The following is a 21,789-nucleotide window of genomic DNA, read 5'->3' as shown; positions in this document are numbered from 1 at the left end:
CGGAGGATGTTCATTCAGTTGTTTAATTTTGTGGAAAAAAAGCAGATCACAGACATGACACAAAACTAAAGTCATTTCAAATGGCTACTTTCTGGCTTTAAGAAACACTATAAGAAATCAAGAAAAAAAGATTGTGACAGTCAGTAACGGTTACTTTTTTAGACCAAGCAGAGGAAAAAATATGGAATCACTCAATTCTGAGAAATAAATTATGGAATCACCCTGTAAATTTCCATCCCCCAAACTAAAACCTGCATCAAATCAGATCTGCTCCTTGACATTGACCCTATGCCATGACATTGATCCTATGTGTCTTTTTGCAAGGAACGTTTTCACAGTTTTTGCTCTATGGCAAGATGCATTATCATCTTAAAAATGATTTCATCATCCCCAAACATCCTTTCAATTGTCCAAAATATCAACGTAAACTTGTGCATTTATTGATGATGTAATGACAGCCATCTCCCCAGTGCCTTTACCTGACATGCAGCCCCATATCATCAATGACTGTGGAAATTAAGATGTTCTCTTCAGGCAATCATCTTTATAAATCTCATTGGAACGGCACCAAGCAAACGTTCCAGCATCATCACCTTGCCCAATGCAGATTTGAGATTCATCACTGAATATCACTTTCATCCAGTCATCCACAGTCCACGATTGCTTTTCCTTAGCCAATTGTAACCTTGTTTATTCTGTTTAGGTGTTAATGATGGCTTTCGTTTAGCTTTTCTGTATGTAAATCCCATTTCCTTTAGGCGGTTTCTTACAGTTCAGTCATAGACGTTGACTCCAGTTTCCTCCCATTCGTTCCTCATTTGTTTTGTTGTGCATTTTTGGATTTTTGAGACATATTGCTTTAAGTTTTCTGTCTTGACGCTTTGATGTCTTCCTTGGTCTACCAGTATGTTTGCCTTTAACAACCTTCCCATGTTGTTTGTATTTGGTCCAGAGTTTAGACACAGCTGACTGTGAACAACCAACATCTTTTGCAACATTGCATGATGATTTACTCTCTTTTAAGAGTTTGATAATCCTCTCCTTTGTTTCAACTGACATCTCTCGTGTTGGAGCCATGATTCATGTCAGTCCACTTGGTGCAACAGCTCTCCAAGGTGTGATCACTCCTTTTAGATGCAGACTAATCAATCAATCAATCAATCAATTTTTTTATATAGCGCCAAATCACAACAAACAGTTGCCCCAAGGCGCTTTATATTGTAAGGCAAGGCCATACAATAATTATGTAAAACCCCAACGGTCAAAACGACCCCCTGTGAGCAAGCACTTGGCTACAGTGGGAAGGAAAAACTCCCTTTTAACAGGAAGAAACCTCCAGCAGAACCAGGCTCAGGGAGGGGCAGTCTTCTGCTGGGACTGGTTGGGGCTGAGGGAGAGAACCAGGAAAAAGACATACTGTGGAGGGGAGCAGAGATCGATCACTAATGATTAAATGCAGAGTGGTGCATACAGAGCAAAAAGAGAAAGAAACAGTGCATCATGGGAACCCCCCAGCAGTCTACGTCTATAGCAGCATAACTAAGGGATGGTTCAGGGTCACCTGATCCAGCCCTAACTATAAGCTTTAGCAAAAAGGAAAGTTTTAAGCCTAATCTTAAAAGTAGAGAGGGTGTCTGTCTCCCTGATCTGAATTGGGAGCTGGTTCCACAGGAGAGGAGCCTGAAAGCTGAAGGCTCTGCCTCCCATTCTACTCTTACAAACCCTAGGAACTACAAGTAAGCCTGCAGTCTGAGAGCGAAGCGCTCTATTGGGGTGATATGGTACTACGAGGTCCCTAAGATAAGATGGGACCTGATTATTCAAAACCTTATAAGTAAGAAGAAGAATTTTAAATTCTATTCTAGAATTAACAGGAAGCCAATGAAGAGAGGCCAATATGGGTGAGATATGCTCTCTCCTTCTAGTCCCCGTCAGTACTCTAGCTGCAGCATTTTGAATTAACTGAAGGCTTTTTAGGGAACTTCTAGGACAACCTGATAATAATGAATTACAATAGTCCAGCCTAGAGGAAATAAATGCATGAATTAGTTTTTCAGCATCACTCTGAGACAAGACCTTTCTGATTTTAGAGATATTGCGTAAATGCAAAAAAGCAGTCCTACATATTTGTTTAATATGCGCTTTGAATGACATATCCTGATCAAAAATGACTCCAAGATTTCTCACAGTATTACTAGAGGTCAGGGTAATGCCATCCAGAGTAAGGATCTGGTTAGACACCATGTTTCTAAGATTTGTGGGGCCAAGTACAATAACTTCAGTTTTATCTGAGTTTAAAAGCAGGAAATTAGAGGTCATCCATGTCTTTATGTCTGTAAGACAATCCTGCAGTTTAGCTAATTGGTGTGTGTCCTCTGGCTTCATGGATAGATAAAGCTGGGTATCATCTGCGTAACAATGAAAATTTAAGCAATACCGTCTAATAATACTGCCTAAGGGAAGCATGTATAAAGTGAATAAAATTGGTCCTAGCACAGAACCTTGTGGAACTCCATAATTAACTTTAGTCTGTGAAGAAGATTCCCCATTTACATGAACAAATTGTAATCTATTAGACAAATATGATTCAAACCACCGCAGCGCAGTGCCTTTAATACCTATGGCATGCTCTAATCTCTGTAATAAAATTTTATGGTCAACAGTATCAAAAGCAGCACTGAGGTCTAACAGAACAAGCACAGAGATGAGTCCACTGTCCGAGGCCATAAGAAGATCATTTGTAACCTTCACTAATGCTGTTTCTGTACTATGATGAATTCTAAAACCTGACTGAAACTCTTCAAATAGACCATTCCTCTGCAGATGATCAGTTAGCTGTTTTACAACTACCCTTTCAAGAATTTTTGAGAGAAAAGGAAGGTTGGAGATTGGCCTATAATTAGCTAGGATAGCTGGGTCAAGTGATGGCTTTTTAAGTAATGGTTTAATTACTGCCACCTTAAAAGCCTGTGGTACATAGCCAACTAACAAAGATAGATTGATCATATTTAAGATCGAAGCATTAAATAATGGTAGGGCTTCCTTGAGCAGCCTGGTAGGAATGGGGTCTAATAAACATGTTGATGGTTTGGATGAAGTAACTAATGAAAATAACTCAGACAGAACAATCAGAGAGAAAGAGTCTAACCAAATACCGGCATCACTGAAAGCAGCCAAAGATAACGATACGTCTTTGGGATGGTTATGAGTATTTTTTTCTCTAATAGTTAAAATTTTGTTAGCAAAGAAAGTCATGAAGTCATTACTAGCTAAAGTTAATGGAATACTCAGCTCAATAGAGCTCTGACTCTTTGTCAGCCTGGCTACAGTGCTGAAAAGAAACCTGGGGTTGTTCTTATTTTCTTCAATTAGTGATGAGTAGAAAGATGTCCTAGCTTTATGAGGGGCTTTTTTATAGAGCAACAGACTCTTTTTCCAGGCTAAGTGAAGATCTTCTAAATTAGTGAGACGCCATTTCCTCTCCAACTTACGGGTTATCTGCTTTAAGCTACGAGTTTGTGAGTTATACCACGGAGTCAGACACTTCTGATTTAAAGCTCTCTTTTTCAGAGGAGCTACAGCATCCAAAGTTGTCTTCAATGAGGATGTAAAACTATTGACGAGATACTCTATCTCCCTTACAGAGTTTAGGTAGCTACTCTGCACTGTGTTGGTATATGGCATTAGAGAACATAAAGAAGGAATCATATCCTTATACCTAGTTACAGCGCTTTCTGAAAGACTTCTAGTGTAATGAAACTTATTCCCCACTGCTGGGTAGTCCATCAGAGTAAATGTAAATGTTATTAAGAAATGATCAGACAGAAGGGAGTTTTCAGGGAATACTGTTAAGTCTTCTATTTCCATACCATAAGTCAGAACAAGATCTAAGATATGATTAAAGTGGTGGGTGGACTCATTTACTTTTTGAGCAAAGCCAATAGAGTCTAATAATAGATTAAATGCAGTGTTGAGGCTGTCATTCTCAGCATCTGTGTGGATGTTAAAATCGCCCACTATAATTATCTTATCTGAGCTAAGCACTAAGTCAGACAAAAGGTCTGAAAATTCACAGAGAAACTCACAGTAACGACCAGGTGGACGATAGATAATAACAAATAAAACTGTTTTTTGGGACTTCCAATTTGGATGGACAAGACTAAGAGACAAGCTTTCAAATGAATTAAAGCTCTGTCTGGGTTTTTGATTAATTAATAAGCTGGAATGGAAGATTGCTGCTAATCCTCCGCCCCGGCCCGTGCTACGAGCATTCTGACAGTTAGTGTGACTCGGGGGTGTTGACTCATTTAAACTAACATATTCATCCTGCTGTAACCAGGTTTCTGTAAGGCAGAATAAATCAATATGTTGATCAATTATTATATCATTTACCAACAGGGACTTAGAAGAGAGAGACCTAATGTTTAATAGACCACATTTAACTGTTTTAGTCTGTGGTGCAGTTGAAGGTGCTATATTATTTTTTCTTTTTGAATTTTTATGCTTAAATAGATTTTTGCTGGTTATTGGTGGTCTGGGAGCAGGCACCGTCTCTACGGGGATGGGGTAATGAGGGGATGGCAGGGGGAGAGAAGCTGCAGAGAGGTGTGTAAGACTACAACTCTGCTTCCTGGTCTCAACCCTGGATAGTCACGGTTTGGAGGATTTAAGAAAATTGGCCAGATTTCTAGAAATGAGAGCTGCTCCATCCAAAGTGGGATGGATGCCTTCTCTCCTAACAAGACCAGGTTTTCCCCAGAAGCTTTGCCAATTATCTACGAAGCCCACCTCATTTTTTGGACACCACTCAGACAGCCAGCAATTCAAGGAGAACATGCGGCTAAACATGTCACTCCCGGTCCGATTGGGGAGGGGCCCAGAGAAAACTACAGACTAGTGAGCAGATCTGATATGATGCAGGTGTTAGTTTTGGGAATGAAAATTTACAGGGTGATTCCATAATTTTTTCCTCAGAATTGAGTGATTCCATATTTTTTTTCCTCTGCTTGGTCTAAAAAGTAACCGTTACTGACTGCTACAATCTTTTTTCTTGATTTCTTATAGTGTTTCTTAAAGCCAGAAAGTTGCCATTTGAAATGACTTTAGTTTTGTGTCGTGTGCGATCTGCTTTTTTTTCCTACAAAATTAAACAACTGAATGAACATCCTCCGAGGCCGGTGATTCCATAATTTTTGCCAGGGGTTGTATCTCACCCATATTGGCCTCTCTTCATTGGCTTCCTGTTAATTCTAGAATAGAATTTAAAATTCTTCTTCTTACTTATAAGGTTTTGAATAATCAGGTCCCATCTTATCTTAGGGACCTCATAGTACCATATCACCTCAATAGAGCGCTTCGCTCTCAGACTGCAGGCTTACTTGTAGTTCCTAGAGTTTGTAAGAGTAGAATGGGAGGCAGAGCCTTCAGCTTTCAGGCTCCTCTCCTGTGGAACCAGCTCCCAATTCAGATCAGGGAGACATACACCCTCTCTACTTTTAAGATTAGGCTTAAAACTTTCCTTTTTGCTAAAGCTTATAGTTAGGGCTGGATCAGGTGACCCTGAACCATCCTTTAGTTATGCTGCTATAGACTTAGACTGCTGGGGGGTTCCCACGATGCACCCAGTGTTTCTTTCTCTTTTTGCTCTGTATGCACCACTCTGCATTTAATCATTAGCGATTGATCTCTGCTCCCCTCCACAGCATGTCTTTTTCCTGGTTCTCTCCCTCAGCCCCAACCAGTCCCAGCAGAAGACTGCCCTCCCTGAGCCTGGTTCTGCTGGAGGTTTCTTCCTGTTAAAAGGGAGTTTTTCCTTCCCACTGTCGCCAAGTGCTTGCTCACAGGGGGTCGTTTTGACCGTTGGGGTTTTTCCGTAATTATTGTATGGCTTTGCCTTACAATATAAAGCGCCTTGGGGCAGCTGTTTGTTGTGATTTGGCGCTATATAAATAAAATTGATTTGATTTGATGATCATGACCCCAATGGACTTGACCTTCATCATAATAGCTGACCTTGCCACGGAAGTTCTGGAATATACCTAAGTATGTGCCAGATGTGATTCCAAATCAGGTTGAAAATAAAATTTCTTGACTTTTGGTAAAACCAATTCTTAAGGGCAGTTTTAGGGTCAACCTTCACTGACACACTAAGTTTGGTAGAAATCAGCAAAAGGACCTTGGAGGAGTAGGACAACAGCCAGACATGACCTTAGCCCATTGATTGGCTTTTGGCAGATTTGACCTTGCTGGGCAATTCCAAAATCATCCACTAAACAATATCACTTGAAAGTCAACAGCGTTTGTTAAAGACTTTGCTTTGCAAAACTGGCACTCTTTCCACGGAGTCCTCTGGTGGTGGCAGTCGAAATGCATGCGTGTCTCTACTATATTGTGTCTGACTGGCTTAGAGGATGTCTGTTGGTCTTGGGGGGCGGGATCTACAGGTGCAGCAGTAGTTGTAGTTAATCCATGGTCCAAGCAGATTTTCTGTACCTCTTAAAGTGCCCAAACACTTGCAATTTAGCATTAGTACACCATGTCCTACACAAAAATGTATGCTAGCCATCCTGGTGTGGTAACTACAGCTAGGTATGAGTCAATGAAGAATTACACAAGGGTCAAAATTAAAAATTGTCATATTGGAAAGTACACCACATTATTATACCATAAAGATTCAAAAAAGGTGTAGTTTGGAGTATCTTTGACTGAATGTTTAGGTAGTTATGGGATAAAAATTGTGACAAAGGTCAATTTTAATGATTGTGTTACAGAGTAACAAGGAATATCCAAAAGACCAGAGCCAAAGGTATTCCATTTATTAATCCTATTAATTTAACCAATAATTTGCATCACCTTTAACCAAAATTGGAGCAGCTTTCGCTTTTGACCCCTTTACAAACTGAAATGGATCTTTGCCACCATTTTAGCTACGTTACCCCATAACATTTATTCACAGATACTCCAAACTATATGCTGCATTCAGAAAGTCAGAAAGCTCAAATATAAAAAAAATAAACTACTTCCGGAAAAAGTGCATTCATGAGATTATCTTGGAGACAAATGTGGATCAACTATTTATTCTGTGACAGTAGAGCTAGGCTAATGTTATCTTTTGGGCTAAATGAAATTGTCAACATTTTTGCTGATGTGTGGTGCTGGATACTTAAACTGTACATGGAATGTGTGTATATTACATACAGCAGTAATGTCTTGTTAAAAATTTATTTTAAAGATACATTTTCAACATTAGTAACATTGTTGTCTCGCTAGTCGTGAACGCCACTGCCGTGGCTGCGACGTCAACTTGGATACTTCAGGTTGCTCAATTTTCTCACGAGTTTCCGAGTGCAAATTCCGGCCTGATAGAGAGATTTTTCCCTGAGCTAGAGGTCCAAATCTCCGACCTTCCAAGGACTTTTAATGCAGCAAGACCTTTTTTTTATTTAAGAGTCCCTAACTTTTGACCCTTACCTGGCTACAGCTACCACCCTGGGATGGCTGTCATACATTTGTCAGGTCACGGTGTAGTGAGGCCGGATTGTTAGTGTTTGGCAACTTTCGGACTAATAAATTTGTTTTGGAAGTTTCAGTCGGATGTTCCACATTGCTGTTCAAGTGGTGGCGCTACTGCATCAACAGCTTTCACAACAGCCGAAGAAGATGGTGTTTTGTCACGTGATTAAAAAAAAAAACCCTTCGCGGGAAAACAACATGGCGAACAAGATGACAACAACAGGCTCGGTGCAGTGTCCCGTTTGTTTTAAAGAATTCCAGCCGGGCACAATTAACGGGCACCTCGACGTGTGTTTGTTGAGTTCCGTGACCCCAGAGGAGAACGAACCTCCCGGGAAGAAACTTTGTACGGAAGCCGCGCCGCGCAGTTCCCCCGCCTCGTCCACGGCGCTTTTCTCTGTGTTTCAGAATAACAAGAATAAAGTTTCCGTTCCGAGTGAACGGGACGACTGCAGTAAAAGTCCCGGCACTGCCGGTAACAAAGCGGTTAAACGTAGTTCCGTGACAGGGGCGGAAAGTGGCGATAATGTGAAGAGTCCGAACTTTTCAGTGAAAGCAGCGGGGAATACTGAGTCATTGGGGCTGATAACCATGAGTAAGCCTTTAGCCGACACGCTGAGACCAAACACGCTGGAGGAATATTTCGGACAAAATCAGGTCGTGGGCCAGCAAACTCTCCTCCGGTCACTTCTGGACTCCCAAGAAATCCCGTCTGTGATCCTGTGGGGGCCTCCGGGATGTGGAAAGGTGACCATAATAATAATAATAATAACGCCTACCTTAAGTAATCTAACAGTATTTTGCACAGCTTTGATGAAGAATATTTTTTCCTGACCAGCTCAATGGAAATATGTTTTATGCTTTCTTGTGTTATACTCTGCAATTTTTGCTTCATGTATTTTTTATGGACCCGTTACTTAAATTACTAAATACAATCAGTCAGTCAGTAAATCAAAGCTCAGACATTAAGCATAATCACCTGCAAAATTCTGCACAAGCTGGATTCAGTCTCTACAGATTCTTCCATAATAAAGCCATCAAAACTATTAGGGCACTCTGTGTAATACCTCCGCCAAGGTATGTTAAAGGACATGTTGCGTGTTTTTTAACATCCCACTTAGCGACACAACATCAAAGTACTCATGATTGTAAATCCATTCCTGTAAGATTGTAATTTTTTTTTTCATCTTTTGCTTTGTGTTCTTTTCAGTGGCGTATTTTCATTGAAAGTATTTTTTATGCGTGGCGCATATAGCATCTGGATTGTACGTCCTTCTGTCTGTCCAGCTGCAGTTCATTCGCTGCAACGTAGCTCGGCACCTATTGCTCGCAAAACCTTCATATTTGGTGGGTACATGCCTTGGAGGAGTACTTCGCATGGGTTCGAAGGCCGGTGACCTTGACCTACTTTTCAAGGTCACCAGTGGTTACAACTGTCAAATCCTTTTCCGCAACAATGTAGATTTGCACCTATTGCTTGCAGAAACTTCATATTTGGTGGGTACATGCCATGGAAGAGTACTTGGCATGGGTTTGGCCAGTGACCTTGACCTACTTTTGAAGGTCACCACTGGTCACAACTGTCATATCCTTCACCATAGCGTAGCTCGGCACCTATTGCTCACAGAAACTTCATATTTGGTGGGTATTTGCCTTGGAGGAGTACTTCGCATGGGTTCGAAGGCCGGGGACCTTGACCTACTTTTCAAGGTCACCAATGGTCACAACTGTCAAATCCTTCGCCACAAAGTAGCTCGGCACCCATTGCTCACAGAAATTTCATATTTGGTGGGTACATGCTTTGGAGGAGTACTTTGCATAGGTTTGTGGGCCGGTGACCTTGACTACTTTCCAAGGTCACCAATGGTCACAACTGCCAAATCCTTTGCCGCCTGCGTAGCTCAGCATCTATTGCTCACAGAAACTTCATATTTGATGGGTACATGCCTTGGAGGAGTGCTTCGCATTGGTTTGAAGGCTGGTGACCTTGACCTACTTTTAAAAAATTACCAATAGTTGCATTTGTTCGAAGGCTATCGACTTTTTATGGTCATTGGTCACTGTTGGCCACATCCTCTAAATAAATATAATGTCAATCTTCAATTTTTCCACTGTGTATCCCAGTTTACATCAAACACATGAGGGTTCAACCAAATACCTACCCCACACATGTACATGGGTGATTCTTAGACTACGGGCACTTATGTCCTTTGATCATATTGTATGAAAAACAGAAAAAAGGGGAAATTTCACACTTTTATAGTTATCTTTACAATGAAAGTGTGTTAAGAAATTTGTTCTAGTAGTCTATGATGACTTTTTCACCTTTTTTCAGCATCATTATATTAAAATATTGCCGTTTTGTGCTTGTCCCACACCCAGACTTTTGATCTTCAATGATAAAAATGAATGGTAAAGAAACGTTTTTTCTAATGTTTTAAAATATCTCAGAATAAAATATCAGTAAAATAATCAAAACATAATTGGGGTATTCAATGTCATACAACTGTTGTGATTTTTTTTAAAACAAAATGTAGTTGTCCCACACTATTGCCGTAATTTCCACCACAACACTGTAATGTCCCTAAACAGTTTGTATGAAAGATTGTTTGGGTAGTTTCTATGGAGATAAACAGTGACATCAGAGCACATGTATATAGCGCCAAATCACAACAAACAGTTGCCCTAAGGCGCTTTATATTGTAAGGCAGTGGTGTGGTGGAAATTACATTTACAAGGCCAATAGTGCCCGTAGTTAAAGAATCACCCACATATTACTGCACTTTACATGGAAAATAGTACTGCGCGCGGAGTATTTTGTGACAAATGTCTCTAGTTTCTTTTATTTTGAGAGTGTGTGTGTGTGTGTGTTAGTGATGGCAATTTCGAAGCCTCATGAACCAATGAGCCACTGCAACACAACTGGCTGAAAATTGACACACTACTTCGACGCGTTTGATACAGTTTGAAGGGTGACATCTGCTGGATTGCTTTGAGAATTATCTTGAGCGAGTGCCCTGACAAATGTTTGTTTCATGACTGATGTGGTTTGTTCTTGAAAAATAATAATAATAAAAGAAAATGTCATACGTATTATTGTGTCTTCTTAATGTAATAAATAGTCCCTACAGATGCACACATAATGGTTATGAAAGCCTTTATTGTAGACTATATGTAGATTTATCATTCCTCAAACTATATTTGGATAAAATGTGACGGGAAAAGTGAGAAAGGCATGTGCTTCTGCAACTGGTGCTTATGTTGCTGTAATTTGTAAATTAGAATAGAGGGGATAGGAGACGGTCATTGTGCAACTTTCAACAATTTTTATTCAAAAAAAGAATAATGTCAACGGTGCTGGACTTTAATCAGCTCCTCTTCTGCCTGACCACCTCTCCAGCTTTGGAGAAGACCCGCTCGCAAGGCACTGATGTTGCTGGCATCGACAAATATTTTTTTGCCATTCTCTGTAAATTGGGATAGACTGCGACTCGTGTCGCCCAGTATTTGAGCCGGTCTTCTCCTCTGGAGGTAGGCATATGTTGGGTCAAACCTTTGTAGTAAAGCCCTGAAGGCTTTGCTCTCCACTATTTTGAACGGTTGTGCATCTTCCACAACATAGTCCACCAGTGCCTCATCCAAATCAGCTTGTCTGCCTTTAATGGAAATACAGTATGACATGCTGAGCTATTTTTGTTTATTAGTATGTTTTAATCTTAGATAAAGAATAAAATACACGTTACATGGTCTGATTCCTGCTCCAGGAGCGGCAGGAGCAGCAACAGAAACAGCAGCCATTGATGTCTGGGGATGTTTGGACCTCAGGTGTCGCAGCATTGAAGACGTATTGTTACTGTACCTCAACTCTTGAGCGCAAATCAAGCACTTGACCTTTTTGGGGCTTATTAGATCAAAGCGCTCCCAAGCAATTGATCGTGTTCTTTTTGGAACTGGCTCCTCCATGTCCCTTCCTCACCACTACTCACTCTCTCACACACACACTCACCTTTCTCACACCTTCAGTCACTCAGCTCAGTCTGATCTACCTATAGTCTAACCTATAACCTATGTTGATGTACTGTGTGAATAAATGTTGTATATGAATGGATGCCTGTTGTGTATGGTGTATGTCTGTCTATCTTAGATCCTATGTGTATGTACTAAATGAACTCTAGACCTAAATATAAACTAATGCTTTCCTTGGCTTCGTTTCACGTGGTAATTGGCAATAACAGTGTTGCTAGCAATCTCCTCCTCTCAAAAACCCACGGTTTGAGCTGCGATTCAGATCTCATTTAAATACTTTGCAGGTCGTATTGAAACGCCCAGATTATGCGAAGCTCGACATGTGGTGTGACGGAACGAGGCCTCGCTTGCAGTGGTGACGTGATGGGGGCGTGCTCGAAACGCTGCTCACTGACACTTCTGGTTCAAAAAGCCCGATGCAGTGTCGAGCAGACTGATTCGAGCTTAACATCACTAGTGTGTGTGTGTGTGTGTGTGTGTGTGTGTGTGTGTGTGTGTGTGTGTGCGCGCCTGCGCGCAGCAGCTGTTTTAACCCCAATTTAGACAGAATTTAGTTTGAATTTGAACAATATATAATCAGTATTAAGCTTGTAGACTCTCTCAAATGTCATAAAACTGTCAATCTCTATAAGGAACTTTTTAAAAGAGAATTAATGTTGAATAATCCCTTAATAATTAAAAAAACAGTTGACATGCAGGTTAAAACGGCTGTTGTGCTGTTTTAACCCGCATGTCAGCTGTTTATTGCCGCTTAATGGACATAGAATGTCTCCATGACATTTGTACAGGCAACATGATATATATATATATATTAGATTTTTCACAGTTATATACAACACTTATTAGCGTTTTTAACAGGCTGCATTTATGACTAATTGCTGCAAGTGCATAAACGTCACTGCTTTTACCGTGACTGTATCAAAATGAACAGTTATCACTTAAAAACGAGTATCATAACATGACATCACCCTTTGCACTGTAAACTTTGGAATTAATCTGTGCCTCAGTTCTTAACGTTAGCAGATACATTCCCTTGAAGCGCACACGGGGATGCTTCTAGTAGCTACGTCACCTGTCGGAAACACCCGAGTACTCACGAGTACTTTATTTTCGGAAGTTTCCGTAGCTGTTTGCTGCAAATGCTATATACTTTGAAACAGGTCACGGAAGTGCACAAAGTAATCCCCGTGGATCATCGGATGGTCGCTAAGGGCCTAAATCTAAATTGTTATGATTTCAGTGTGACATGTCCTTTAACATTTCCCATAATGCCCCTGGTGGTTCCCTGCACTTCAAGAATGTGCCGCAGTGCCAGCAGAGTTCCATCGTCTCATGGCGCATGTAAACAGTGACTAACGAGGATGTGGATGGCGTTGATCCAGCAAATTTATGGGCGATTATGATGATGACACGTTCTCCCAAGTTGAGGGGGTTATCTGGAGGAGGTGTAGCACCTGTGATGCACTTCTGTTGTGTCCTGATGTTGTGGTGTTGTCCATACGTCACGGTGTTTGTTTACATTGTGCCCTGAACTACACCTTGCAGTGCAGTTGGACCCATAATGAGTTAACTGGTTTAACCTTTCACCCAAGGGTTTATATATATATATATATATATATATATATATATATACTCAACAAAAATCATCTGCATGCTCGTCGTCCTCATCGGGGTCTCGACCTGACTCCAGTTCGTCGTTGTAACCGACTTGAGTGGGCAAATGCTCACATTCGCTGGCATTTGGCACGTTGGAGAGGTGTTCTCTTCACGGATGAATCCCGGTTCACACTGTCCAGGGCAGATGGCAGACAGTGTGTGTGGCGTCGTGTGGGTGAGCGGTTTTCTGATGTCAATGTTGTGGATTGAGTGGCCCATGGTGGCGGTGGGGTTATGGTATGGGCAGGCGTCTGTTATGGACGAAGAACACAGGTGCATTTTATTGATGGCATTTTGAATGCACAGAGATACCGTGACGAGATCCTGAGGCCCATTGTTGTGCCATACATCCAAGAACATCACCTCATGTTGCAGCAGGATAATGCACAGCCCCATGTTGCAAGGATCTGTACACAATTCTTGGAAGCTGAAAATGTCCCAGTTCTTGCATGGCCGGCATACTCACCGGACATGTCACCCATTGAGCATGTTTGGGATGCTCTGGACCAGCGTATACGACAGCGTGTACCAGTTCCTGCCAATATCCAGCAACTTCGCACAGCCATTGAAGAGGAGTGGACCAACATTCCACAGGCCACAATTAACAACCTGATCAACTCTATGTGAAGGAGATGTGTTGCACTGCATGAGGCAAATGGTGGTCACACCAGATACTGACTGGTATCCCCCCCAATAAAACAAAACTGCACCTTTCAGAGTGGCCTTTTATTGTGGGCAGTCTAAGGCACACCTGTGCACTAATCATGGTGTCTAATCAGCATCTTGGTATGGCACACCTGTGAGGTGGGATGGATTATCTCAGCAAAGGAGAAGTGCTCACTATCACAGATTTAGACTGGTTTGTGAACAATATTTGAGGGAAATGGTGATATTGTGTATGTGGAAAAAGTTTTAGATCTTTGAGTTCATCTCATACAAAATGGGAGCAAAACCAAAAGTGTTGCATTTATATTTTTGTTGAGTGTATATATATATATGCATATATAAATTTTGTGTTTGAGTTTTTTAGTTTCAGTAGCCACTCCAGTGCATGAATTATTGATTTTTAATCAGAATGTTTCGTGTGTCTTCCAGACCACTCTGGCTCATATAATTGCCAGCACCAGTAAAAAGAAGGGCGCAGCTCGTTTTGTTACGCTATCTGCCACTAGCGCATCAACCAATGATGTTCGAGAGGTGATCAAGCAGGCGCAGAATGAGCTCCGACTCTGCAAGAGGAAGACCATCCTGTTCATTGATGAAATCCACCGCTTCAACAAATCCCAACAGGTGGCGTAATAACTTTGTGAGCTGCAGCTCCAAATTCAGGCCAGAGTTTCAAATAATTTGAGGCATTGTCGTATTCAGACATAGGTTGTCAAGCTGAATGTGTAATGTCACTTCATTTGTAGTACTTCATATCCTTATTGTGAGTTTACAGTTTGCCACACCACAGTGTATCTGCACTCAGTCATAACTGCAGTTATGATTCTCTATTATTATTGTTATTATTATTATTAAGATGTTTTTGAAGCTGTTGATGGGTTGTTTGCACTAGTAATAGTTGTAAATATACCCCAAACGTGGGGTAATATTTTTTTAGGTGGAGTCAGTTGACGGACACATAGTGGAGCTTTTTTCATTAAGTGAAACCATAAATAAATATTAACACTGACCTGATGGCTTGACGGTATTTGTTTTGGCATTGGCACAGTACTGACTACCAAACTTCGTATTTCACCGGCTCAAATGGCCTGCAGACAGATCTAGTGTGTAAATATGTTTTATGATCCAACGACAGCCAGCAAAGTGCTTTTCAAAAAGAAGCCAGTGAAATATTGAGAGCTCAGTAATTCTGAAGTTGACCAAAGATGTTACTGCCCCCTGAGCCAAATGACAAAACTTCTTAGGACTGAACTCAACACAGTTCTGGATTAATAAGTTTATGAAATGTACAGCAAACAAGCAGGATCATTGGGATCATTTATTAATTGGTCCAATAATAACATCTAAATTATAAACCAAAACAGCAAAGTTGTGTTTGCGGCTGGTAAAAATTGTAATCCAACAAGTATTATCAAAGTATTCCAATACTTAGTCTTGCCACTTTAGTTATATTGTCACTTCAGGGATACTTGGGGTTTTCATCTCAATTCCACATTTGTTGTGTGCATGTTTAGGACACCTTTCTTCCTCACGTGGAGTGCGGGACGGTGACTCTGATTGGTGCCACCACAGAGAATCCTTCCTTCCAGGTGAATTCTGCTCTGCTTAGCAGATGTAGAGTGTTGGTTCTGGAGAAACTGTCTGTGGAGGCGATGGGCTCCATCCTGCAGCGGGCCGTAACAACACTAGGGATTAGGGTACTGGGACAAGATCCAGCTAATCCCAGGGATCAAGGGCAGTCAGATGAACATGAGTAAGTTGCTTCCTCCATACCCACCCCTTATTTTAGACACTTTGTGACTGAGTTACATTGTGATTCGACTGTCTTTGCCTCTGGTTGTCTGGGAGTCTTTTCTGACTGGCTTAGTGTGCCCAGTTAGATCTTGTGTGGGCAGAGTGCCTTAGCAGTTGTTGGAGCCACGGCAGTCCCCGGTTCTTGTCTGGATGCACAAAGGTCGTGGGATCACTTCCTGGCCTTTCTGTGTGGAGTTTGCATGTTCTCCCTGTCTCTGTGTGGGTTGCCGCCCCGGGTGCTGAGGTTTCATCCCACAATCAACAACATGTTCATTTAGGGTCTGTTCCTTTCTCTGCGCCTGACCAAGGCAGCACCTCTACATCTGGAGTTGGTCCTTGGGCACCAGACTGTGGCTGACCACTGCCCCTAGTGGTTGGATTGTGTCTAACAGTAATTAGAATGGTTAAATGCAGAGGACACATTTTGTTGTATGTATCTATATATGTACAGTGACAATAAAGGCAAAAATATTAATTATTAGTATGTTCTGGTTTCTTTAATAGTTTCTCTACTCTGACAATAAACAGAATATCTCTAGGTTGTGAACAGAAAGACATGATGATGTTATCTTGGGCTTTAAGAAATGATGAGCTACAGTTTTCATCATTTTCTGACATTTTATGCACCAAAGAACTAATTGATAAATAGAAAAAATAATCAAGAGGTTAATTGGAAATGGAAAATATTAATTTGTTGCCACCGTGTTTTTTTTTTTTTTGTTGTGTGTGTGTGTTTGTGTCACCATTTGAGGCACTTAAAGTTGTGAAGAGCTGAAAAGTGTTGGTAGTTACTGGGTTAGACTGTTTGCCAACATCTGATATAAATCCTTGCTAGTACCAAGCTCTAATCTGAATTTAACTTTCTGCCTTTTATAATAATCCTGATGCATCATATACTTAAATCTCTAACTTTCATATTTGTGAGGTAATAAATGTTATTTTATCTCTTCTATCATATTTAGATTTTCATGTTTGTCTGATTGTTGGCAGAATTACACAAAAAAGTAATATAGTCATTTGTTGTCCAGTATTTGGTATAAAGGCTGAGGATGACAGGGAATAGAATCTAAGAGTCACAACAGTTTTTTTTTTTTTTATCCTCCGCTGGCCGAAGGGGGAAGGGGATTATGTTGTGGTAATTTCCGCCTGTCTGTCTGTCTGTTCATTGATCCTAAAAAGGGTGTAATTATTTTGAAATCAACTCCTCATATTTTTAGGAGGAATTTTGTGAAACAGTACAAGTTCTTGTTATTGGTTGGTAATAAGCATATTTTCATGTCATTCCAGTTGGCCTTATTTTATCAGAGTTATGGCCTTTGATCAACAAAGCTAGACTCCGTCAGTTTCATGCTTGGGTGCCTGCATTTTGAAATCAACTCTCCTCACATTTTTAGTAGGAATTTCATGTAACTTTGTACACATCCTTGTTATAGGTTGATAATATGCATATTGTAATATTGCACAAGTTTGACACATTTTAGCAGAGTTATGGCCCTTGAATAACAAACCTAGACACTGTCCACATGTACCAAAGCAGCATTTACTGGGGGAGATATTGTGCTCTCACAGCACTCTTGTGTTTGTTGGGATTTTTGTTGTTGTTGTTGTTGCAGAAATCCTTCATATGTTTGCAGAGATATACACTCTAATACACTACTGTTGACAGTTTTCCCTTTTCTTAGTCCAAAGATTTACATTGAGCAAACAGCTTTGGACACAATAGCCTACCTCTGTGACGGTGATGCAAGAACCGGTCTCAACAGCCTGCAGCTGGCTGTGCAGGCTCAGTTAGCCCGGCTGAATTTGTCGCCACAAGATGGTTTTCCTCAGGAGGTAGTGGTGAAGGAGGAACATGTGAAGGAGGGTCTCCAGAGGTCCCATATTCTCTATGATAAAGCTGGTGAGTTCAAATGGCACTTTATTGATTAGGTTACCATAGTTACTGATTAATGGCAGCTGTGGTGCACACAGATCCAGACCACAGCTGGATTGTCTGTTTTGAACCTGAGGCCCATATATGTGTCAAAACAAAATACACTTAAGATTAGAGAAAGCCCGTCTCATCTTGTAAATTTTGGGATAGAAAGCAATTTTTAAAATAATCTCAAATGGATTTGCAGCAAAGATGCTTCAACACATATTTAACAACCTCGGTGCAGCTTTGGTGAAAATCAGAATCTTCACTTTAATATAAAGTACTTTACTACACACTAGAGTTATACCATGTAAAAGGAAAAGATTCTAAATATCTAATATTCATAAATAAGTAAAATGTAAGTTGAGTTTTCACCTTTACAAACACTGTACATAATTCCTTTTGTGTGATTAAAAAATGTGGAGAGTAAGTAAGGAGACTCTGTCCGTGGTGCTGAAATCATCCAGCATTGTGCAGATTGAGCTGACTGAACTGACCTTAAATGTAAGTCTGATTTCAACATAAATTACACTTCATTTGTGTGCAAATAGAGGAGATATCTCATGTAATGCTTGCAGACTTAATGTGAAAACCTTTGAAAGTCAGATCTCTGTTGTTAAAGGAGACATATTGTGCTAAAGGGGTTTTTAATTGTCTTTCAGTTTCAGTAAATTTGTTTGTGATATCATTCCAAATATCAAAATTCTACAGGTCATGATTGTTCCTGCAGAAAAAAGCAAGAAAAGTGAAACTGTAGGGGGCTGTGTTATTATATCAGCTAATATGTCTAACAAGTCTAATATATTTAAGCTGCTTTAAACCATAGATTTCTGAATCACGAGACATGTGGTTGCTGTGAGTGACAGCTCACGTGTCAGTCCCGGATCCCGCAAGCAGCAGTGGATACTAGCTGCTGTGGGCGTGACTGTATTTGTCCTTTCTGGGCAGTTGAACTAAATTTCTGAGATAATGTGAATTGCTGTACAGTCACTGTAATTCAGTATTTCTGTTGAGTGAAACTTCATTTGTATTTAACTTGTATGTTAGTGCTGTTATTAATTAGCAGGTATCTGTATCTTTGTGACGTTTGTTAAGTTGATAGTTCTGCTGTTATTGAGGCAGTATACCTGTAATCAGAAGTGGAAAACCCCAGCTTCAGTCAGTAAAAGTCCAACAATATGTTTCTTCTACCTGTGCACCTGAAACAAGAGATTTCACTGATTAGCTTGTCTACCTGCCTGAAGAGTTGAGTTGATTTCAATCAGCTGGTTTAATGTGTGGATGGAATAAAAGAAATGAATGAATATCAGTTCTGTGCATAGTTGCAGTCTGGACTTTTTTTTAAGTTATGATACCTTTGGATCACTCCTGTCAATCATTTTCCCCTCCCTCCAGTGTCGTATGAGTCCTGCAAACTGTGGTTACAGAACACTCATCTTATCAGTGCTTCTGCATGTGGACTGAGTTGTTTTGTGTGTGTTGCTCACAGGTGAAGAGCACTATAACTGTATCTCAGCGTTACACAAGTCTATGAGAGGCTCCCACCAGAACGCTGCTCTCTACTGGCTGGGCCGCATGCTGGAGGGAGGCGAGGATCCCCTGTATGTGGCCCGTAGACTGGTTCGCTTTGCCAGTGAGGATGTAGGTAGGTGAACGTATGCATCACATTTTTCTTGAGGATGTTGTAAACCTGGTTCACACGGCAGGATAATTAGGCTGATATCGGACCCGATCTTCCCCTTCCGACAATCTTAAGGACGCCCAACAATTGTGATGACGCTAAAGATAATCTTATCAGATATTCTTGCCGTGTGTGGTGTGTTCAGAGCACTCCGATCGCAAATCGAGGATATTCAACATGTTGGATTTTTTTGGCTCGGTATCGCAGCGTGTGTTGTGTCCTCCGACCAAAACGAGCACGCAGCCTGCTGAATGTGATGTGCAGCCAATCAGAAAGCGAGGTGACGGATGTACGGAGTAGAAAATAAAATCAAACAGCTGTTCTGACTTACCAGAATGTCCGGTGATCACGCTGTCACCACTCCTTTAAAGAACGCCTTTTCTTTTTCTTTTTGTATTGTTTTTCCCTCTGTTTTAAATAGTCCACAAAGTATCTCTGTTTGTTTACTCTGAAGTCACGTTTAATCACGAGAGATTTCGTGAGATTTCCTGTCTGAGCTGGGAATCTTCGTGTGTGAAATTTGTTCGTGTGTGGTCTTCTTGTCCTTACCGTGTGGCTGAACACCACACACTGTACAACCAAAACTGTCAGATCTATGATTTTTTTTTTTTTATCTTGACGTGTGTGGTTTCTCAGGTTTTAGAAACCTAAACATAATTTTAAAATCCTGTCGTGTGAACCAGGCTTAAGATGCATTAGGGTGGTCGTTTGGTGAGTAAACCAGAGGCACAAACGCCAGCGAAAAGTGAGTTAAGGAACTGAACGGATCCTGATTTGATGCTGGAGCACAGAATGTTTGACTTTTCGTTTCACTGTTATCACAACCAATTCATCAACTCTGAAAATGCTGATATTTGGCAGGTTTTTTGAACCGCAAATTGAAAAACGGTTCTGTGATTCAATGCCACTCATCTTTTGCACAGGTGTGGCAGATCCTTCTGCCCTCCCTCAGGCTGTAGCCACCTTCCAGGCCTGTCACTTCATCGGGATGCCTGAATGTGAAGTAGGATAATTCCTCTGTTCATTTCTACCACAAAGTCAATGTCAGGCAGTGAGTGTGTTTTCTGGTCTTACGGATGTTGTTCTCTTCCGTAACAGGTGATCCTGGCTCAATGTGTCATATATCTGGCACGAGCACCCAAGTCCGTTGAGATTTACAAGGCCTATAGTAACGTGAAAGCCTGTTTGAGGAACCACAAAGGTCCACTGCCTCCTGTCCCACTCCACCTCCGCAATGCTCCCACTAGACTGATGAAACAGCTGGGTTATTCTAAAGGATACAAATACAACCCAGATTTCAGTGGTCCTGTAGAGCAGGAGTACCTCCCTAAGGAGCTGCAGGGGATCAACTTCTTCACCTGGATGCCTTCAGACTCTGGAGTGTGATCCCATTTCACTCTTGAGCTTCAAACACTGGACATACAGTAATTGGTGTTTCCATCGAGTCTTCATTCTGTCATAGTTGATATCACTTCCAGGAGTAATTTGTCAATCAGTAATTCTTCAGTTATCATTACAGTCTAACTTGTATAGAGAAGAAATGACTCCCCCTGGACAGGATGCCAGTGTGACACAGATTACTTCCCCAGCTGAGGTTGGTTCCTTCTCTGAGGACACAGACAACCAACGTGAGCCAGATTCAAACCAGGGTCGCTATATTGCAAACCCAGCAACATAACCACTGAGCTACCTGCACGACTCTGTTCTCCAACTTGCATAGAAGCAAAGAAAAAAACAATGAAAATCTGGTTTCTGTTATTTCTGCATCTTATGATTATTTTCATTATTGATTAAACTGTGCTTTTCCTTTAATCATACTGCCCCGCCACGCGCCCTGCGACTGCTGGGTTCGGCTCCAGGCACCCCATGACCCTTGATTGGAGTCGGCGTGTATAGAAAATGACTGAACAGCATAATGCAGTCTGCAAACTCACCACTAGGTGGCACTAATTCCTTCATGCCGAAGTTGAATTTATTTCAAAAACTCCTCATATCTGGTTTACAGCCACAGCTTGAAACCAAACCAGTTTATCAGTGGTGTAAGAATTGTTTAAACGCAAATGATCTCCAATGCGTCCAGATTAATCCAGTTTGACATTGTGGTGATGGATTGAACCATTTAATAACATTTAAAAATAATAATTTAAACAGCATTAAAACCCATTTGAAATGGGTAATAATTAATTTATTTCTTATAATAGTTTATTATTGTTCTATGAATCAACTATATTATACTAATATCCATTCAAAAAATTGTCACCACAGTGGTTGAATTAATTGAATTTAGGAACTGGTCCACTTTAAGTATTCTATATGTGATTTGTATTATTTTTTCCTCATGTTCAGTCAGTGTTTTAAACTGATTAAATCTCTTGTGTATACTGTATATTTCTTCACATGCTAAGTCTTTATATACTGTGATCAAACAAGACAAATGCGAAAAGTTTTATTGTTCATAGCATATTAAACACTCCTTCAGCTTTGAGTCATTATCTGCAAGGAAATAAAACACTTTTAGATGACCAAAAAAAAAAAAAAA

General features: G+C 40.7%; 1 protein-coding gene and 1 long non-coding RNA gene across 2 annotated transcripts; one reads left to right on the top strand and one right to left on the bottom strand.

Annotated features, from left to right (window-relative positions):
• Window positions 1-496: 496 nt before the first annotated feature.
• LOC117521525 lies at window positions 497-19,049 on the bottom strand. The gene is made up of 3 exons (XR_004563958.1): window positions 18,561-19,049; window positions 15,120-15,123; window positions 497-507 (listed from the first exon to the last, which is right to left on the bottom strand). It is a non-coding gene; the product is annotated as an uncharacterized LOC117521525 (long non-coding RNA).
• On the top strand, window positions 7,705-21,386 carry wrnip1 (WRN helicase interacting protein 1). The gene is made up of 7 exons (XM_034182842.1): window positions 7,705-8,259; window positions 14,290-14,484; window positions 15,375-15,613; window positions 17,337-17,554; window positions 19,059-19,214; window positions 20,174-20,253; window positions 20,349-21,386. The coding sequence occupies exons 1-7, from the start codon at window positions 7,711-7,713 to the stop codon at window positions 20,634-20,636; spliced, it is 1,725 nt and encodes a 574-aa protein (XP_034038733.1). The 5' UTR covers window positions 7,705-7,710; the 3' UTR covers window positions 20,637-21,386.
• The last annotated feature ends 403 nt before the right edge of the window (window positions 21,387-21,789 follow it).

Source organism: Thalassophryne amazonica, chromosome 12 (assembly GCF_902500255.1).
Source record: "Thalassophryne amazonica chromosome 12, fThaAma1.1, whole genome shotgun sequence".
Classification (NCBI taxonomy): domain Eukaryota; kingdom Metazoa; phylum Chordata; class Actinopteri; order Batrachoidiformes; family Batrachoididae; genus Thalassophryne; species Thalassophryne amazonica.
This window is presented reverse-complemented; position numbering and strand designations above follow the sequence as displayed.